Raw genomic sequence first — 18,085 nt, forward strand, 5'->3', positions numbered from 1 at the left:
AGCTGTGCTCGGTGCGGCGGCTGTGCTGGGTGCGGCGGCTGTGGACGGCTGTGCTCGGTGCGGCGGCTGTAGGTGGCTGTGCTGGGTGCGGCGGCTGTGGACGGCTGTGCTGGGTGCGGTGGCTGTGCGTGGCTGTGGGCGGCTGTGCGTGGCTGTGCTCGGTGCGGCGGCTGTGCTGGGTGCGGCGGCTGTGCGTGGCTGTAGGCAGCTGTGCGTGGCTGTAGGCGGCTGTGCTCGGTGCGGCGGCTGTGCTGGGTGCGGCGGCTGTGCTGGGTGCGGCGGCTGTGCGTGGCTGTAGGCAGCTGTGCGTGGCTGTAGGCAGCTGTGCTCGGTGCGGCGGCTGTGCTGGGTGCGGTGGCTGTGGTGGGTGCGGCGGCTGTGGGTGGCTGTGGGCGGCTGTGCGTGGCTGTGCTCGGTGCGGCGGCTGTGCTGGGTGCGGCGGCTGTGCGTGGCTGTAGGCAGCTGTGCGTGGCTGTAGGCGGCTGTGCTGGGTGCGGCGGCTGTGCTGGGTGCGGCGGCTGTGCTGGGTGCGGCGGCTGTGCTGGGTGCGGTGGCTGTGCTGGGTGCGGCGGCTGTGCGTGGCTGGGTGCGGCGGCTGTGCATGGCTGTGCTGGGTGCGGCGGCTGTGGGTGGCTGTGCTGGGTGCGGCGGCTGTGGACGGCTGTGCTGGGTGCGGCGGCTGTGCTGGGTGTGGTGGCTGTGCTGGGTGCGGCGGCTGTGCTGGGTGTGGTGGCTGTGCTGGGTGCGGCGGCTGTGGGCAGCTGTGCTCGGTGCGGCGGCTGTGCTGGGTGCGGCGGCTGTGGACGGCTGTGCTCGGTGCGGCAGCTGTGCTGGGTGCAGCGGCTGTAGGTGGCTGTGCTGGGTGCGGCGGCTGTGGACGGCTGTGCTGGGTGCGGTGGCTGTGCGTGGCTGTGGGCGGCTGTGCGTGGCTGTGCTCGGTGCGGCGGCTGTGCGTGGCTGTAGGCAGCTGTGCGTGGCTGTAGGCGGCTGTGCTCGGTGCGGCGGCTGTGCTGGGTGCGGTGGCTGTGGTGGGTGCGGCGGCTGTGGGTGGCTGTGCGTGGCTGTGGGCGGCTGTGCGTGGCTGTGCTCGGTGCAGCGGCTGTGCTGGGTGCGGCGGCTGTGCGTGGCTGTAGGCAGCTGTGCGTGGCTGTAGGCGGCTGTGCTCGGTGCGGCGGCTGTGCTGGGTGCGGTGGCTGTAGGCAGCTGTGCGTGGCTGTAGGCGGCTGTGCTCGGTGCGGCGGCTGTGCTGGGTGCGGTGGCTGTGCTGGGTGCGGCGGCTGTGGACGGCTGTGCTCGGTGCGGCGGCTGTGCGTGGCTGTGGGCGGCTGTGCGTGGCTGTGCTCGGTGCGGCGGCTGTGCGTGCCTGTGCTGGGTGCGGCGGCTGTGCTGGGTGTGGTGGCTGTGCTGGGTGCAGCGGCTGTGCTGGGTGCGGCGGCTGTGGGCAGCTGTGCTCGGTGCGGCGGCTGTGCTGGGTGCGGCGGCTGTGGACGGCTGTGCTCGGTGCGGCGGCTGTGCTGGGTGCGGCGGCTGTAGGTGGCTGTGCTGGGTGCGGCGGCTGTGGACGGCTGTGCTGGGTGCGGTGGCTGTGCGTGGCTGTGGGCGGCTGTGCGTGGCTGTGCTCGGTGCGGCGGCTGAGCTGGGTGCGGCGGCTGTGCGTGGCTGTAGGCAGCTGTGCGTGGCTGTAGGCGGCTGTGCTGGGTGCGGCGGCTGTGCTGGGTGCGGCGGCTGTGCGTGGCTGTAGGCAGCTGTGCGTGGCTGTAGGTGGCTGTGCTGGGTGCGGCGGCTGTGGACGGCTGTGCTGGGTGCGGTGGCTGTGCGTGGCTGTGGGCGGCTGTGCGTGGCTGTGCTCGGTGCGGCGGCTGTGCTGGGTGCGGCGGCTGTGCGTGGCTGTAGGCAGCTGTGCGTGGCTGTAGGCGGCTGTGCTCGGTGCGGCGGCTGTGCTGGGTGCGGTGGCTGTGGTGGGTGCGGCGGCTGTGCGTGGCTGTGCTGGGTGCGGCGGCTGTGCGTGGCTGTAGGCGGCTGTGCGTGGCTGTGCTGGGTGCGGCGGCTGTGCTGGGTGCGGCGGCTGTGCGTGGCTGTGCTGGGTACGGCGGCTGTGCGTGGGTGCGGCGGCTGTGGGTGGCTGTGCTGGGTGCGGCGGCTGTGGACGGCTGTGCTGGGTGCGGCGGCTGTGCTGGGTGTGGTGGCTGTGCTGGGTGCGGCGGCTGTGCTGGGTGCGGCGGCTGTGCTGGGTGCGGCGGCTGTGCTGGGTGTGGTGGCTGTGCTGGGTGCAGCGGCTGTGCTGGGTGTGGTGGCTGTGCTGGGTGCGGCGGCTGTGCTGGGTGTGGTGGCTGTGCTGGGTGTGGTGGCTGTGCTGGGTGCGGCGGCTGTGCTGGGTGTGGTGGCTGTGCTGGGTGTGGTGGCTGTGCTGGGTGTGGTGGCTGTGCTGGGTGCGGCGGCTGTGCTGGGTGTGGACGGCTGTGCTGGGTGCGGCGGCTGTGCTGGGTGTGGTGGCTGTGCTGGGTGCGGCGGCTGTGCTGGGTGTGGTGGCTGTGCTGGGTGCAGCGGCTGTGCTGGGTGCGGCGGCTGTGGGCAGCTGTGCTGGGTGCGGCGGCTGTGCTGGGTGCGGCGGCTGTAGGTGGCTGTGCTGGGTGCGGCGGCTGTGCTGGGTGCGGTGGCTGTGCTGGGTGCAGCGGCTGTGCTGGGTGTGGACGGCTGTGCTGGGTGCGGCGGCTGTGCTGGGTGTGGTGGCTGTGCTGGGTGCGGCGGCTGTGCTGGGTGTGGTGGCTGTGCTGGGTGCGGTGGCTGTGCTGGGTGCAGCGGCTGTGCTGGGTGCGGCGGCTGTGGGCAGCTGTGCTCGGTGCGGCGGCTGTGCTGGGTGCGGCGGCTGTGCTGGGTGCGGCGGCTGTAGGTGGCTGTGCTGGGTGCGGCGGCTGTGCTGGGTGCAGTGGCTGTGCTGGGTGCAGCGGCTGTGCTGGGTGCAGCGGCTGTGCTGGGTGTGGACGGCTGTGCTGGGTGTGGACGGCTGTGCTGGGTGCGGCGGCTGTGCTGGGTGTGGTGGCTGTGCTGGGTGCGGCGGCTGTGCTGGGTGCGGCGGCTGTGCTGGGTGCGGCGGCTGTAGGTGGCTGTGCTGGGTGCGGCGGCTGTGCTGGGTGTGGTGGCTGTGCTGGGTGCAGCGGCTGTGCTGGGTGTGGACGGCTGTGCTGGGTGCGGCGGCTGTGCTGGGTGTGGTGGCTGTGCTGGGTGCGGCGGCTGTGCTGGGTGTGGTGGCTGTGCTGGGTGCGGCGGCTGTGCTGGGTGTGGTGGCTGTGCTGGGTGCGGCGGCTGTGCTGGGTGTGGTGGCTGTGCTGGGTGCGGCGGCTGTGGGCAGCTGTGCTCGGTGCGGCGGCTGTGCTGGGTGCGGCGGCTGTGCTGGGTGCGGCGGCTGTAGGTGGCTGTGCTGGGTGCGGCGGCTGTGCTGGGTGCGGTGGCTGTGCTGGGTGCGGCGGCTGTAGGTGGCTGTGCTGGGTGCGGCGGCTGTGCTGGGTGCGGTGGCTGTGGGCGGCTGTGCGTGGCTGTGCTCGGTGCGGCAGCTGTGCGTGGCTGTAGGCGGCTGTGCTCGGTGCGGCGGCTGTGCTGGGTGCGGTGGCTGTGGTGGGTGCGGCGGCTGTGGGTGGCTGTGCGTGGCTGTGCTGGGTGCGGCGGCTGTGCGTGGCTGTAGGCGGCTGTGCGTGGCTGTGCTGGGTGCGTCGGCTGTGGACGGCTGTGCTGGGTGCGGCGGCTGTCGCCACCTGATTCATTTCCGCCGCCATTTTCTTGGTCCTGCTCCCGGAATCGGCGCCTGCGCAGTCCGCGCTTTCCGGCGCCATTTTCTTGAAGACACACTGCAATGTGTCTTCAAGAAAATGGCGCCGGAAAGCGCGGACTGCGCAGGCGCCGATTCCGGGAGCAGGACCAAGAAAATGGCGGCGGAAATGAATCAGGTGGCGTAAGTAACAAATAGCTGTGGCATGAAGTGCCACAGCCTCATGGCACAGCAATTTGTTACTTGCGCTACCTGATTCCTTTCCGGCGCCATTTTCTGTGTCCTCCTGGTGCCGGAATCGGCACCTGCGCAGTCCGCGCTGTCCACTGCAATGTGTCTTCAAGAAAATGGCGCCGGAAAGCGCGGACTGCGCAGGCGCCGATTCCGGCACCAGGAGGAGCAAGACAATGGTGCCGGAAAGGAATGGCGGGCGTAAGGAACAACTTGCTATGGCGGCGGCAAGGAATGGCGTACGTAACAAATTGCTGTGGCATGAAGTGCCACAGCATAATCAGGGCGGAAATATTGGACGGTGTCCCCCTGCTCCCGACCCCCTGCTCCCGGCAGTCCGCGCCTTCCGGCGCCATTTTTTTTTTTCCTGACACTATAATGTAACGCTAGGAGCGTCGCGCCTGCGCAGTCTATAAAGGCTTCGGACAGAGTGACGCTCCCAGCGTTATATTATAGATATAGATATAGATATAGATATATATATATATATATATATATATATATATATATATATATATATATATATATATATATATATATATACTAGTATTTTTGCAAAACAATGTATGCCCTAAAAACAATGGAGTAACTGCATCATGTTGAATGTCAGAAAAATATGAAATCTATTGTTCATGGAGGAAAGAAAAAATGCAAAATGTAAAAATGAAAATTGAATGTGGAGGCGAGGGGTTATCCGGGATGTACTTTTATTTAAATGTTATTGAGGGGTTAAGCACTTATCTGCAGGCAATTGCTAACTAGTAGTGATGAGCGTCAGTGCCCATTCTGGAGTTTGCCTAGGGTGCTCGGGTACGCACTGAGTATCACGGGTGCTCGGGAGACATATTCGGGTTCCCGCGGCTACATGTTTCGCGGTGGTTACATAGCCACAAAACATGCGGGGATTGCCTGACATAACATACACAGGCATGTCTTGTGGCTGGGGACTCAAACATGTCATTCGAGTCACCCGCGATACTCAGTGAGGACCCTAGGCAAACTCCAGAATGGGCACTTGCGCTCATCACTACTAGCTGCCTGTCACCGATCTCTCCTGCCGGTGGCTTTGCAGCTTCTGGTGACGTCATATCAACAGAGCAGTAAAACAGGATTTAGACGTAAGGCCGACGGGGCCACCGAGCGAGCGCCTGAACACTGTGTGATAGCACCCTAATAACAATAATAAGTAATTTCCCTTTAAAGGCGGATGTCTAAGCGTTAGTTCTTGTGGTTTGTTTTGTAGAAGACGTGCAGTGTCTGTATGATGCTGCTACCGAACCAGTGCAGTTTTTCGTGTCACCAGCGCATCCATCAGCACAAGTCCCCCTTCACCTGCCCCGAGTGCGGCGCCATCTGCAGGTCGGCACATTATCAGACTCACATCATCAGGAACTGCCTGCACTACACCCGCAAGGTCGGCTTCCGGTAAGTTCAGTTTTCTAGAAAGAAAGGTAATCTTGGAGAGCGACGCTCCTTTCTAACTCATAACATTTTTTTGTTTTGTTTTCTTCCCTTTCAGGTGTATTCATTGCAATGTGGTGTATTCAGAGATCGCTGCTCTGAAGTGTCACATTCAAGGCTCCCATTGTGAAGTCTTCTACAAATGTCCTATCTGCCCCATGGCATTTAAATCGTCTCCCAGCACCCACTCCCATGCAAACACCCAGCACCCAGGGGTGAAAATTGGAGAACCCAAGTATGTATTTTTGTGTCTTTGTTTCTTTTTTATAAATCTGCCTAGATGAAGCTGAGTTGACCATGCCATTTTACGATTACTTTTCGTCACAGTCAACATGGCAATGATGAGCCGACAAAAAAAGGTTGATCGTCGGCTGATCGCACATTTTGTTTTGCAGCATAGAAATAATCGTTCTCGCCAGCTCATCTCCCCATGTAAACAGCAGGGATCTGCTATAGACAATATGTCATTTGTATGATCAATACCAAAGAAATGACCTGGAACACCTGTAGATATAAATGCAACATGTAGGTGCACATTCACACTGTGGCCAGTAACAAACATAACGCAGGATCTGTATGATCGCATTAACATCTGTTCTTCCCCTTCAGATTGCAGTTGCCATTTGAAACCGGTCTTTAAACGAGACTGACACTTGTTATAGACAGTCATCTGCCTGATTTAAACCTGCCTTAAAGGGGGTTTCCATACTTATGTCCTATTCTTGGGAGAGATCATCAATATCAGGTTGGTGGAGCTACAAAACCCGGCATCCCCACCGATCAGCTGTTATCAGCAATGATAGACGTGAACAGACAAACCCCACAGCTCAGCAGTCCGTGTAATGGCTGTTCTCAAATACTGCAGCTCAGATCACATTCACTTAAAGTCGACCTTTCATCTATTTTTTACATATAGATATATTTATATTTTCATATCGAATTGGACACAGGCTGCTGAGCAGAATAAAATATATATTTTTCTTATTTCACCTCACCACTGGGGAGATATTAGCAAGCCAAGTATTTGGCACAAAACAAGTTTATTTTTGTTGTTTTTTTTTTAAGTCCAAATGGGTGTTATCAGTTTTATCTGGGGGCGTGTAGTTCTTCTCCCTGTATGAGGCTGACCAATCATAAGCAGGCAGCAACACAGCAGGAAAAGAATACGCCCCTCCATGGCTTAGGTTTTTCAGCGTGCAAGATGTAATGACACAGCTCTGAACTTCTGGTCTAACCTCCTGCATGATTACAAAGTGCAGCTGAGTTTAGCTGTGTCACATTACAAAGCCTTATATAAGCTCTCCTCCTCTACTAGCACACTCAGCTCTGCTGTACTGCCCCTTCTCATACACTGCCCACTGTTGTGCTTGGTCTGTTGTGCTCCCAGCAGGCCATTGTTACTCTGTAGTGAGAGCAGAACTGGGTGTCCTTACATCTCTTACAGGAGTAGCTTGTATTCTCATTGCAGAGTGATTACAAGTTAGAAGGGTTTGTAATGTGACACAGCTAAACTCTTCTGTACTTCGCTTCCTCCCCAGATCTTATCTGAATGGTGTGAGTCATCTGTGCTCTATTCTGCCAGCACTTCCTAATCATGCAGGAGGTTAGACTAGGAGATCAGAGCTATATCCTTACATATCACACAATGAGAAACCTAAGCTATAGTGTTTTTTTCCTGCTGTGTTGCTGCCTCCTTATAATTGGCCAGTGTCATACAGGGAGGAAAGGTACATGCCCCCAGTGAAAACTGTCTGATAACACCCACTTGGAGTTATTTTAACTCATTAGTCTCATTAGGTGCTAAATACCTTGCTTGTTAATATCTCCACAACTGAGAGTCAAAATAAAAAAACAAACAAACAACCCCACACTTTGTTCCACTCTGCAACCACTATTACATTGTGTGTCCAGTTCAAAATAAAACATTTGGGGTTTTTTTTGGGGGGAGGGGAATTTTTTTGTACATAGCATCTGGATTAAAATAAAAAAATATATAAATTTTGCAATTTTCTTGCTAGGGCTTTTTTATACTCTCTCCTCTTTTGTTTTGGGAAATAACACATGTACATTAGGCACAATGGTCAGATCCCGACCCCATCTTTTTGCTTTGAAGCATCTAATGAGCGTGTGAAAAGGTCATTGTGAAAAGAGTGGAATGTAGCCTATTGTAATTGGTGAATCCTGTGTTACCTCTGTTTATAGAGGAGTTACCCATCATTATAATTCTGTCTCTGATGATAAGGAGCCTGCTGAAAACTTTCCTGAAAGTATGAGTCTAAAAAAAGCACCAGTGGCCAGTGTGAAAATAATTTTATTTATGTAATAAAGATTAAAAAAAGATTGCATAAAAAATGCATGTAGCCCAAAAAAAGATTAAACAATCGGTCATTTTCTGATAACATCCCTTTAAATAGAAGCTGAACTGCAGTTACCGAGAATGGCCACTATGCAGCGTATGGAGCTGTGGTTTTCTGGCTTTGTAAACTGTTTGCATGTGATCATTACTGGAGCTGCAAACATCTAATCGGGGGGGGGGGGGGGGGTGATGATTGTAACACCTCCTTGCCTTAATGGAGGGTTCCCACTTTAAAGGTGACTTGTCCACAGTCCTAGAGCGTCCAGTTTTTGCTCTTTCTTGCTGCTCCCCTAAGTATTCTGTTTTGTTTTTAAATCTGACATATTGGTCTTTACCTAAGGGCCATAGCTCACAGGTTAATTATGCAGAGCACCCTAAGTTCACGCCCCTGAGGATCCTGTGAGCCACACCCCCTTAGCAAACACCATAAAAATTATCAATAAACAAAAAGGCATTATTTCTGGAAGCATATGATTAAAAAAAACACCTGAATATTCAGAGTAAAAGAGGGAATAAAACAAGAGTAAATATGGGCCACTCTTGTCTTGGAGACTGTTCCTCTTTAAGGTGGCCGTCCTATAAGATAGCTTACACTAGGACCGGGGAGACATTGCAGACTCTGTCTTTCCAGGTTATACGAGGGACGGTGAGGATTGGGCTCATCCATCATTAATGGTTCCTCTCCTTTATAAAAAATGCAAAACTCTTAAGAAAATGTTCTGTATGGGAGAAAACACTTGCTGATTTAATAGGAGGGAAAGAAAAAGCAGATTTGTTTTCTTCAGGAGGCAAAAACATTGTTCTGCTTTTAACCAAGATGTAAAATGGTTATTGATTCTGCGTTTCGCCGTAATTATGTCATTTTTACAGCCTCAATTGCACTTGATTTCACCTGGGACCAGAGGAGAAACTTTAAAGCATTACTAAGCAAACTTTTTAAAAAAAGGTTTATTCTAGGGCTTTTATATACTGCAGTCCTATCCTTAGGAAAAGCCATCAATATTTCATTAGCGGCAATCTGATCCTAAACAGCCCTGACGATCTACTGAATGGAGAGCACTAAAGCTCCTTAAGGCTATGTTCACATGATCCTTTTTTTGATCCTTTTTTTTTCAGGTCCTTTTTCCATGCAGGGTACAGTCCAATGTTACTCTATGGAAAACAAAAACCGCTGTGCCCACTATCCTTTTTTTCTCAGGCAAATCTGCGAGGATTTGCCTGCAGAAAAAAAGAAGTACCATGTCACTTCTTTCTGAGGATTCAGCTCCTGTTTTCAACAGGCACCAATAGGAAAGTGCTGTTGAAAACCCGCAGAGGAATCTGCAGAAGAAACTGCAGGAAAATCAGCACTGCAGTTTTGCACTGCGGGTTTTCCAAATCAGGACCTGAAAAAAAAAGGATCAAAAAAAGGATCAAAAAAAGGATCGTGTGAACATGGCCTTAAAGGGGGATGTCCAAGAATAAGATATATTGACGATCAGTCTGTAAGAAAGATCAAAAATATCAGATCAATGGGGGTCTGACGGTACTGATCAGCTTTTTGCAGCTTGAGATATACATAATATACAGAGTCAGGATAGCTCCATACGCTGTCTAGTGGTCATTATTGGTACTGCAGCTGAGATCACCTTCACTTCAATAACAGCTGAGCTGCATTACTCCACACAGGAACACGTCTGGTTAAAGTCTCTGGGTGGTTTATTGCGTCATAAAACAAAAAGCCCAAACTGGTAACAGAGAACAGCCTTTCTGGCACAGATGAAAGTAAAAAGTTCATATAAAGTCCTTCCCAGTATGGCTTCTGGGACAACACATATGGCAGCTCTCACAGGAGCTTCAGTCTGGAGGCTTCCTTCCTCCACACAACACAGACAGAGAAAAAAAAACTGGCTGGACATTTATCTCCCTCCAGCCACACCCTTGGAGGTGGAGATATGGTGGGTAGGTGTCCCAGCAATCTCTGACCTACCCACCATGAAAGCCAGACCCATAGAGCGACTGGACTGCTCTCAGCACATATCATGCTGGAGGAAAAAGTTATGGCTTTCACATCATGCAGGAAAGCTACCTTTGCGACACATATCTCCCCTCACTTATGGCACCAGTGACCATGTCACATATTCCCCGCTCTGCCCACTGCCGGCGGCACTGGCACCATCAGACACCAAACAGGGAATTCGGGATTGGGCATTGTTAAATATTAATTATTGAATTATCCTGTACCGAGCATATTGCTTCTTGCTGACGTTACAAAAGCTATTTATATAGGAGCTCAGAGCATAAGTCCACTCCATATACAGGGTAACATGTGGTCTGTAGACCCATATATAAACACCTCTTAGGAGGGTGGTGGGGCCTTTTGTCACGTGGGACTGTCACCTCCCATCTTCACCCTCATTCTCCATGGATGTCCGAGAAGGAAGGAACAACAGCTGTTAGCTGCCATCATGACCTTCAAACTTCACACAGCGAGACGGCTTCCATTCCGAACTTGGGAAAGATGAGTACCAATGCTGATCTCTACACATGGACAATCTGTTCGTAACTATTTTCATCTGTTTTATGTTTTTGCTGCAAAGTGATTTTTCTATAGACAATCAATAAACCACTATACTTTTTATGAGAATATGACGACATTTTTCTTTTAAGAATAACGCACCTGGTTAAGTCCTGATTTAAATAAATGTGCAAAATAAGCATATTTAACAGGCATCTGTGTTCCCGTGAAACTTCCTGGACCTGGGTTCTACGTGGAACCTGAAATCCTAGAGGCCTAAGAACCACCTAGTCACCCAGGCATTCTTACCCTGTTTCTCCCTTAACCACTCTTTCTTGACGATGGCGTAGTTCTTCTCGCATAATGAAAACTTCCGGCTCAAATTCAGGATAGGATGTTCTTCTCCATTTATTTCTTGAGACAGTAGTGCTCCTACTTCTGATGCATCTGTCTGGGCCACAAACTCTTTGCTGAAGTCTGGTGAGACCAGAACCGGATGTTTACCCAGAGCCCGCTTCAGCTCCTTGAACGCCATCTCTGTGTCATCCGTTCATTTAACTATCGTCGATTTGGTGCCTTTAAGAAGATCTGTCAATGGTGCGACGATTATGGCGAAACTTGGAATGAATCGCCAATAATACCCCCACAATTCCAAGAAACGCCCACACTTGCTTCTTGGAAAGCGGTTGCGGCCACTCTTGAATCGCCTTGATCTTGTTTATTTGTGGCTAAGTTTTGCCCCTCCTGGCGACATAGCCTAGGTACTTGGCCTCTTCCTTCCCTATGGCACACTTTTACGGAGTCATGGTGAACCTCGTAATTCTTAAAGCATCCAGAATCGCCTTTGGAAGACGACTAGCCCAATCAGAGCTAAAGACCACAATGTCATCGAGGTACACTGCGGCATACTTCTTACGCGGAGCCAGGATCTGATCCATCACTCTCTGGAAGGTAGCAGGGGCCCCCTGCAGACTGAAGGGCATTCTGGTGTATTGAAAATACCCATCAGGCATTGAGAAGGCTGTCTTCTCCTTGGCACTCTGGGACATACGGATTTGCCAATAGCCCTTTGTCAAGTTGAGGTTTGTAGTGTACCTTGAGGGAAGTGAGTCTCTCAAAGAGATTGTCCACACAAGGCATAATAATAATAATAATAATAATCTCTTTATTTATATAGTGCCAACATATTCTGCAGCGCTTTACAGTTTTTACACACTATCATCGCTGTCCCTGATTGGGCTCACAATCTAAATTCCCCATCAGTATGTCTTTGGAATGTGGGGGGGAACTGGAGTACCCGGAGGAAACACAGGGAGAACATACAAACTCTTTGCAGATGTTGTCCTTGGTGGGATTTAAACTCAGGACTCCAGCGCTGCAAGGCTGCAGTGTGAGCCACAGGGCATCAGGTATGCATCAAATCTTGAGATTTTATTCATCTTGCGGTACCCGTTACAGAACCACCACTCACGGTTAGGCTTTGGCACAAGGACGATTGGACTCAGCCATCCACTTTTCGACTCCTCTGTCACCTTGAAATCTGGCATCCTCTTCACCACTTTGAAATCACCTCCCGACGTGCTTCCGGAACTCTATAGGGCTTAAGGGTCACCCTTACATGCGGTTCTGTCAACATGTCATGCTCTATCACCCGAGTATGCCCTGGCAGATCCGAGAACAGGTCATGTTCCACTGCAACAGCTCCTGATACTGTTGCCTCTGGGCCGGCGTTAGAGTCTCCGCAATGGTGACGTCGTCCACTGTGGCTTTGGGACTGGCAATGGGTGTCCAGCGATTCTCGGTCTTGTCAGGGTTTGAGCAAGTTCATATGATAGACTTTGTGCAGCTTCCTTCGACCCGGCTTGTGTACCTTGTAATTAACTTCACCCAGTTTTTTTTCCACCACCTCGTATGGGCCTTGCTACTTGGCTAGGAACTTGCTCTACACCGTTGGGATAAGCACTAGCATGTGGTCCCCATGCTGGAACTGCCTCAGCCTCGATGATCGGTTATACACACTTGCCTGTGCCTCCTGTGCCTGAAGAAGATGCTCCTTCACAATAGGCATTACTTTCGCTATTCTCTCCTGCAGCTGGGAGACATGCTCTGTATTTCTGACATGACCTCGGCTTCCCAGGTTTCCTTGGCGATGTCCAGGAGCTCTCACGGATGTCGACCATACAGGAGCTCAAGCGGCTAGAAGCCAGTAGAGGGTTGGGGAACTTCCCTGATGGAGAAGAGCAGAAACGGAAGCAGGTAGTCCCAGTCTCGACTGTCCTTCTCAATGACTGTTTTGAGCATGGCTTTCTACTAGGCCATCCGTCTGTGATGATACACTGAGGTTCACAACTGGGCAATCAGGAGGAGCCTACACAGTTCTTCATTACCTTGCACATGAAGGGGGTTGCCTGGTGTGTCAAAACGTCTTTTGGCAGATCTGTCCTAGCAAAAATATGGACAAGTTCCCGGGTGATACTCTTAGCTGAAGAGTTCCTTAGGGGTACTGCTTCAGGGTACCGGGTCGCATAGTCCATGACCACTAAGATATATTGGTTCCCTCCTGCAGACTTAAATAAAGGACCTACCGGGTCCATGGCAATTAACTTGAACAGGATCTCTATTACCGGTAACGGGACTAGGGGACTTCGGAAGTGAGAATAGGGAGCGGTTATCTGGCAGGTGGGGCAGGACCTACAATAATTCAGGATCTCCCGGTAACATCCCAGCCAATAGAACCTCTAAATTATTCTCTCCTGCGTTTTCTCTACCCCCAGATGTCCGCCCAAAATATGCAAATAGGCCATATCCAAATCCCTCCTCTAGTAGGATCCTGAAACCAACAGCTGCTCTAAGTCACCTCCCCACAGTGTAGTCACTCAAAACAACAATTCGCTATTGACTGCAAAGTGTGGGTACCTGGTATCAGCCCCTGGCTCTTGAGCAACCCCATCAATCACAGACTAATTTTCAAAGGCCCCTTTTAGGGTAAGATCCCGTATTTGAGCTGTCCCAAATTTTTCCCCAGAAACCCCCAGTTCAGAAACCTCGGCCTCACTGGTCACTTTCATCCTAATCACCAGCTAGGACACACAAGGGGAACTCCTCCACCTCCGACTGTGATGGGGATTCATTAGGGTTGTGCTGGCTCCTGCCTTAGTCACTTGACACCCCTGCCTTTCCCCACAAGTCCCAGAGTAGGCTGAAGTCCCGCACAATTATCACAGGGTGTAGCAAGTCTCTGACTAGCCCGACTTCACGGAACTCTGTACCCCGGCTTGTTTTTATCAACACTTTGGCAATAGGGTAGTCCTTGTGGATACAGTGGACGCCCACACGTTTCCCTGGGATCAATTGGTGGGGAAGTGTGGCCCTTATCAGGGTCACCAAACTCCTTGAGTCCAAGAGTCCTGACACCAGTACTCTGTTTATGGTCATGGGGCATGACTACGGCGCCTCTCTGAGCTGATAGTCCACACTGCAGGCTGGATAGGCATAATATGATCAGTGCCTGCCTAGGCTACAGTTTATCTGCTTGGAAGACACCGCCAGCAGATCAGGTCTTTACCAGCAGCCTTTGGTAGCCCCTCAGCAGCTCCTGGGGACTTCGGACTCCCCCCAGTGGTGGCTCTGTTACCCCTCTTTTTGGGCTTCCTCTGGGTACCCCAGTATGGAGATGTACCACCCACCAACTTCTTTGGGGACCTCTTGAACACCTGGTACCTTTCTACGAGGCCCACCAGGTCATCCGCATTCCGGGGGTCTCCCTGGGCAAGCTAGGTCTGTAGCGGCCTGGGAAGGGAGTGAATAAACCTGTCCATGACCACCCGCTTGACCATCTGGGTTGGAATGGAGGACTCTGACTGCAACCATTTCTGGACCAAATGCAACAAGACAAACATTTGTGAGCTGGAGGTTTGTCAGCATTATATGCCCAGTGATGAACCCTTTGGGCTCTGACAGACATAGTGACACCTGAGCATGCCAATATCTCCGTTTTCAACTTGGCATATTCCCGGGCATCCTGTAAGGCCAAGTCAAAATAAGCTTTCTGGGGTTCACCTGTTAGATATGGGGCCAGTACCTCCGCCAACTGTTCTGGGGGCAGCCTCTCCCGCTCTGCAACCTGTCTGAAAAGAGTAAAAAACGCGTCTCTATCATCCCCTGGAGTCTTTTGCATGGCTCGTCTTACCGTTTTCCAGATGCGCGAGTCATCACCTTGATGTGGGGGAGGGGCGGTTTCTCTGCTGTGGACATCTCCCACCAGGAGTGCCATCTGCCTCTGTTGTTGAATCTGCTGCATCAGGAGTTTATTTGCCTCCTGCTATACCTGCTGCTCCAGGCGCTGCTGCTGTTCACGATGCAGTTGATTTTGCTGTTGACTCCGGATCAAGTGCTTGATTAGCTCCTCCATTTTGTCCGACTTTTGTTCCATCTTTGCAGTCGCCTCAACCCACGACATACAGTTTGTCCAGAACTGCTACTCGTGTTACTGGAACATTTGCCCACATCCGAAACACCACTTGTGGAAGGTCGGCTCATTTAGCTGCTCACTAAAGCCTTTTTACATTTCATTGAATCACGGGAGATGGATTTCTTTTGCTCTTGATTCTCTTGGACAACAAGCTAACTAATGTAAGAAGGCCTCCATGCCATGCCTCTCTTATGTAGAAGAGACTGTCAACCGGTCTCCTCCATACATCTGTGACATGGTCTCCCGGTACTTACCCACACGCAACCTTCGATCCTCTCAAGATCTCCTTTTCTACTCACCTCTTATCTCTTCTTCCCACAACCGCATACAAGACTTCTCCCATGCTTCCACCATACTGTGAAACTCTCTACCCCAACATATCAGACTCTTGCCTACCATAGAAACCTTCAAAAAGAACCTGAAGACTCACCTCTTCCGACAAGCCTACAACCTGCAGTGATCCTCAGTCTGCTGAACTGCCGCACGACCAGCTCTACCCTCTCCTAGTGTATCCTCACCCATCCCCTGTAGACTGTGAGCCTTCGCGGGCAGGGTCCTCTCTCCTTCTGTACTTGTTTGTGCCTTGTTTTGCTCATATTTATTGTACTTGTCTATACACTGCGTGCAGAATTATTAGGCAAGTTGTATTTTGATACGTTTTATACATGTTGTCCTACTCCAAGCTGTTCAGGCTTGAGAGCCAACTACCAATTCAGTAAATCCGGTGATGTGCATCTCTGTAATGAGGAGGGGTGTTGTCTAATGACATCAAAACCCTAAATAAGGTGTGCTTAATTATTAGGCAACTTCCTTTCCTTTGGCAAAATAGGTCAGAAGAGAGATTTGACGGCCTCTGAAAAGTCCAAAATTGTGAGATGTCTTGCAGAGGGATGTGGCAGTGTTGAAATTGCCAAACTTTTGAAGTGCGATCACCGAACAATCAAGCGTTTCATGCCAAATAGCCAACAGGGTCGCAAGAAGCGTGTTTGGCAAAAAAGGCGCAAAATAACTGCCCATGAATTGAGGAAAATCAAGCGTGAAGCTGCCAAGATGCCATTTGCCACCAGTTTTGCCATATTTCAGAGCTGCAACGTTACTGGAGTATCAACAAGCACAAGGTGTGCGATACTCAGGGACACGGCCAAGGTAAGGAAGGCTGAAAACAAGAAACATAAGATAAAACGTCAAGACTGTGCCAAGAAATATCTTTAGACTGACTTTTCAAAGGTTTTATGGACTGATGAAATGAGGGTGACTCTTGATGGGCCAGATGGATGGGCCAGAGGCTGGATCAGTAAAGGGCAGAGAGCTCCACTCCGACTCAGACGCCAGCAAGGTGGAGGTGGGGGACTGGTATGGGCTGGTATCATCAAAGATGAACTTGTGGGACCTTTTCGGGTTGAGGATGGAGTGAAGCTCAACTCCCAGACCTACTGCCAGTTTCCGGAAGACAACTTCTTCAAGCAGTGGTACAGGAAGAAGTCGGTATCGTTCAAGAAAAACATGATCTTCATGCAGGACAATGCTCCATCACATGCCTCCAACTACTCCACAGCGTGGCTGGCCAGTAAAGGTCTCAAAGAAGAAAAAATAATGACATGGCCCCCTTGTTCACCTGATCTGAACCCCATAGAGAACCTGTGGTCCCTCATAAAATGTGAGATCTACAGGGAGGGAAAACAGTCCACCTCTCGGGACAGTGTCTGGAGGCTGTGGTGGCTGCTGCACACAGTGTTGGTTGTAAACAGATCAAGCAACTGACAGAATCTATGGATGGAGGCTGTTGAGTGTCATCATAAAGAAAAGTGGCTATATTGGGCACTAATTTTTTGGGTTTTGTTTTAGCATGTCAGAAATGTTTATTTCTATATTTTGTGCAGTTATATTAGTTTACCTGGTGAAAATAAACAAGTGAGATGGGAATATATTTGGTATTTATTAAGTTGCCTAATAATTCTGCACAGTAATAGTTACCTGCACAAACAGATATCCTCCTAAGATAGCCAAATCTAAAAAAAAAACCACTCCAACTTCCAAAAATATTAAGCTTTGATATTTGAGTCTTTTGGGTTGATTGAGAACATAGTTGTTGATCAATAATAAAAATAATCCTCTAAAATACAACTTGCCTAATAATTCTGCACGCAGTGTATTTGCTCCTTTCACGTTTAAAGCGCCATGGATTGAATGGCACTATAAAAATGTATAATAATAATAATAAAGAGGGGCTTTCGGACCCCTTATATGGTCATTGTCACTTCAGTAAACTTTGCATAAATCCATAGTACAAGCGAATATAAGAAACTTTTGTAATATATCTTATCTTAGAGAAATTTGCTTCTTTATCCTCCTATAATCCACTTCTCCCACTGACTCTCTTTTCCCAGCTTTATGAACCCATCATTCACTTTGAAAATGCATCTCAAAACAGTCTTCTCCGAGTAAGATGGACTTGCCAGCACAGTGAGGCGTCGGGTTACACCTACTATTATACTCTATAGAGATGGGAGGAATAATTAACACTCAGCTCCTTGTGTGTGCAGCTGTTTTAGTTCATGCCAGAGGAAGATTCACAGCTACACTGCTTAGTACTGTTATATAATATCCGTTGCTGTTTTCTAGTGTTTATCGCACACCAGTGCTGGATTCACAGCTACACTACTCAGTACTGCTGTATAATGTCCTCCATGTTGCTGTTTTTATAGCGTTTATATCACACCAGTGCTGGTTTCACTGCTACAATGCTTAGTACCACTGTATAATATCCTCCATTTTGCTGTTTTCTAGCATTTATATCACACCAGTGCTGGATTCACAGCTGTACTGCTGTATAATGTCCTCCATGCTCCTTTTCTTTGCATTCTGCATAGACAGGGGAGTAGGAATCCCTCATGACTGTGTGTGCTGTCCGTGCTGGGTTCTTTACCATCTCTATGGTACATCTTCCATTCCTCAGGCCTTGTATTGTCCCATTTATCCCCTGTATGATGCAGAGTGAATGTCTGAAATCAATGGTAATAATCTTTAATTTTCCTTCTGTCTCTTGTTTTTTTTTTTCCAGAATTATCTTCAAATGCTCCATGTGTGACACCGTGTTCACAATGCAGCCCCTGCTCTACCGTCACTTTGATCAGCATCTCGAGCACCAAAAAGTCCCTGTATTTAAGTGCCCCGACTGTTCCCTTCTCTACGCACAGAAGCAGCTGATGATGGATCACATCAAGGTATGAGAAAAAAGCCGATAGCGAGAGAATGTACCGTAATCCTTTATGAGTAAGACAATTCTCTTGGATACTTGATTTAAAA

General features: G+C 50.9%; 1 protein-coding gene across 2 annotated transcripts in view; it reads left to right on the forward strand.

Moving 5' to 3' along the window:
• Nucleotides 1–18,085, forward strand: part of ZNF532 (zinc finger protein 532) — a 74,719-nt gene that overhangs the window by 39,414 nt on the left and 17,220 nt on the right. For both annotated transcript variants that reach the window (XM_077282871.1, XM_077282879.1), the window contains exons 4-6: nucleotides 5,238–5,419; nucleotides 5,514–5,690; nucleotides 17,841–18,003. In XM_077282871.1, the coding sequence (XP_077138986.1) occupies nucleotides 5,238–5,419; nucleotides 5,514–5,690; nucleotides 17,841–18,003 (522 nt within the window). The remainder of the gene's footprint in view (nucleotides 1–5,237; nucleotides 5,420–5,513; nucleotides 5,691–17,840; nucleotides 18,004–18,085) is intronic.

This window comes from Ranitomeya variabilis, chromosome 1, assembly GCF_051348905.1.
Source record: "Ranitomeya variabilis isolate aRanVar5 chromosome 1, aRanVar5.hap1, whole genome shotgun sequence".
In the NCBI taxonomy this organism is placed as follows: Eukaryota; Metazoa; Chordata; class Amphibia; order Anura; family Dendrobatidae; genus Ranitomeya; species Ranitomeya variabilis.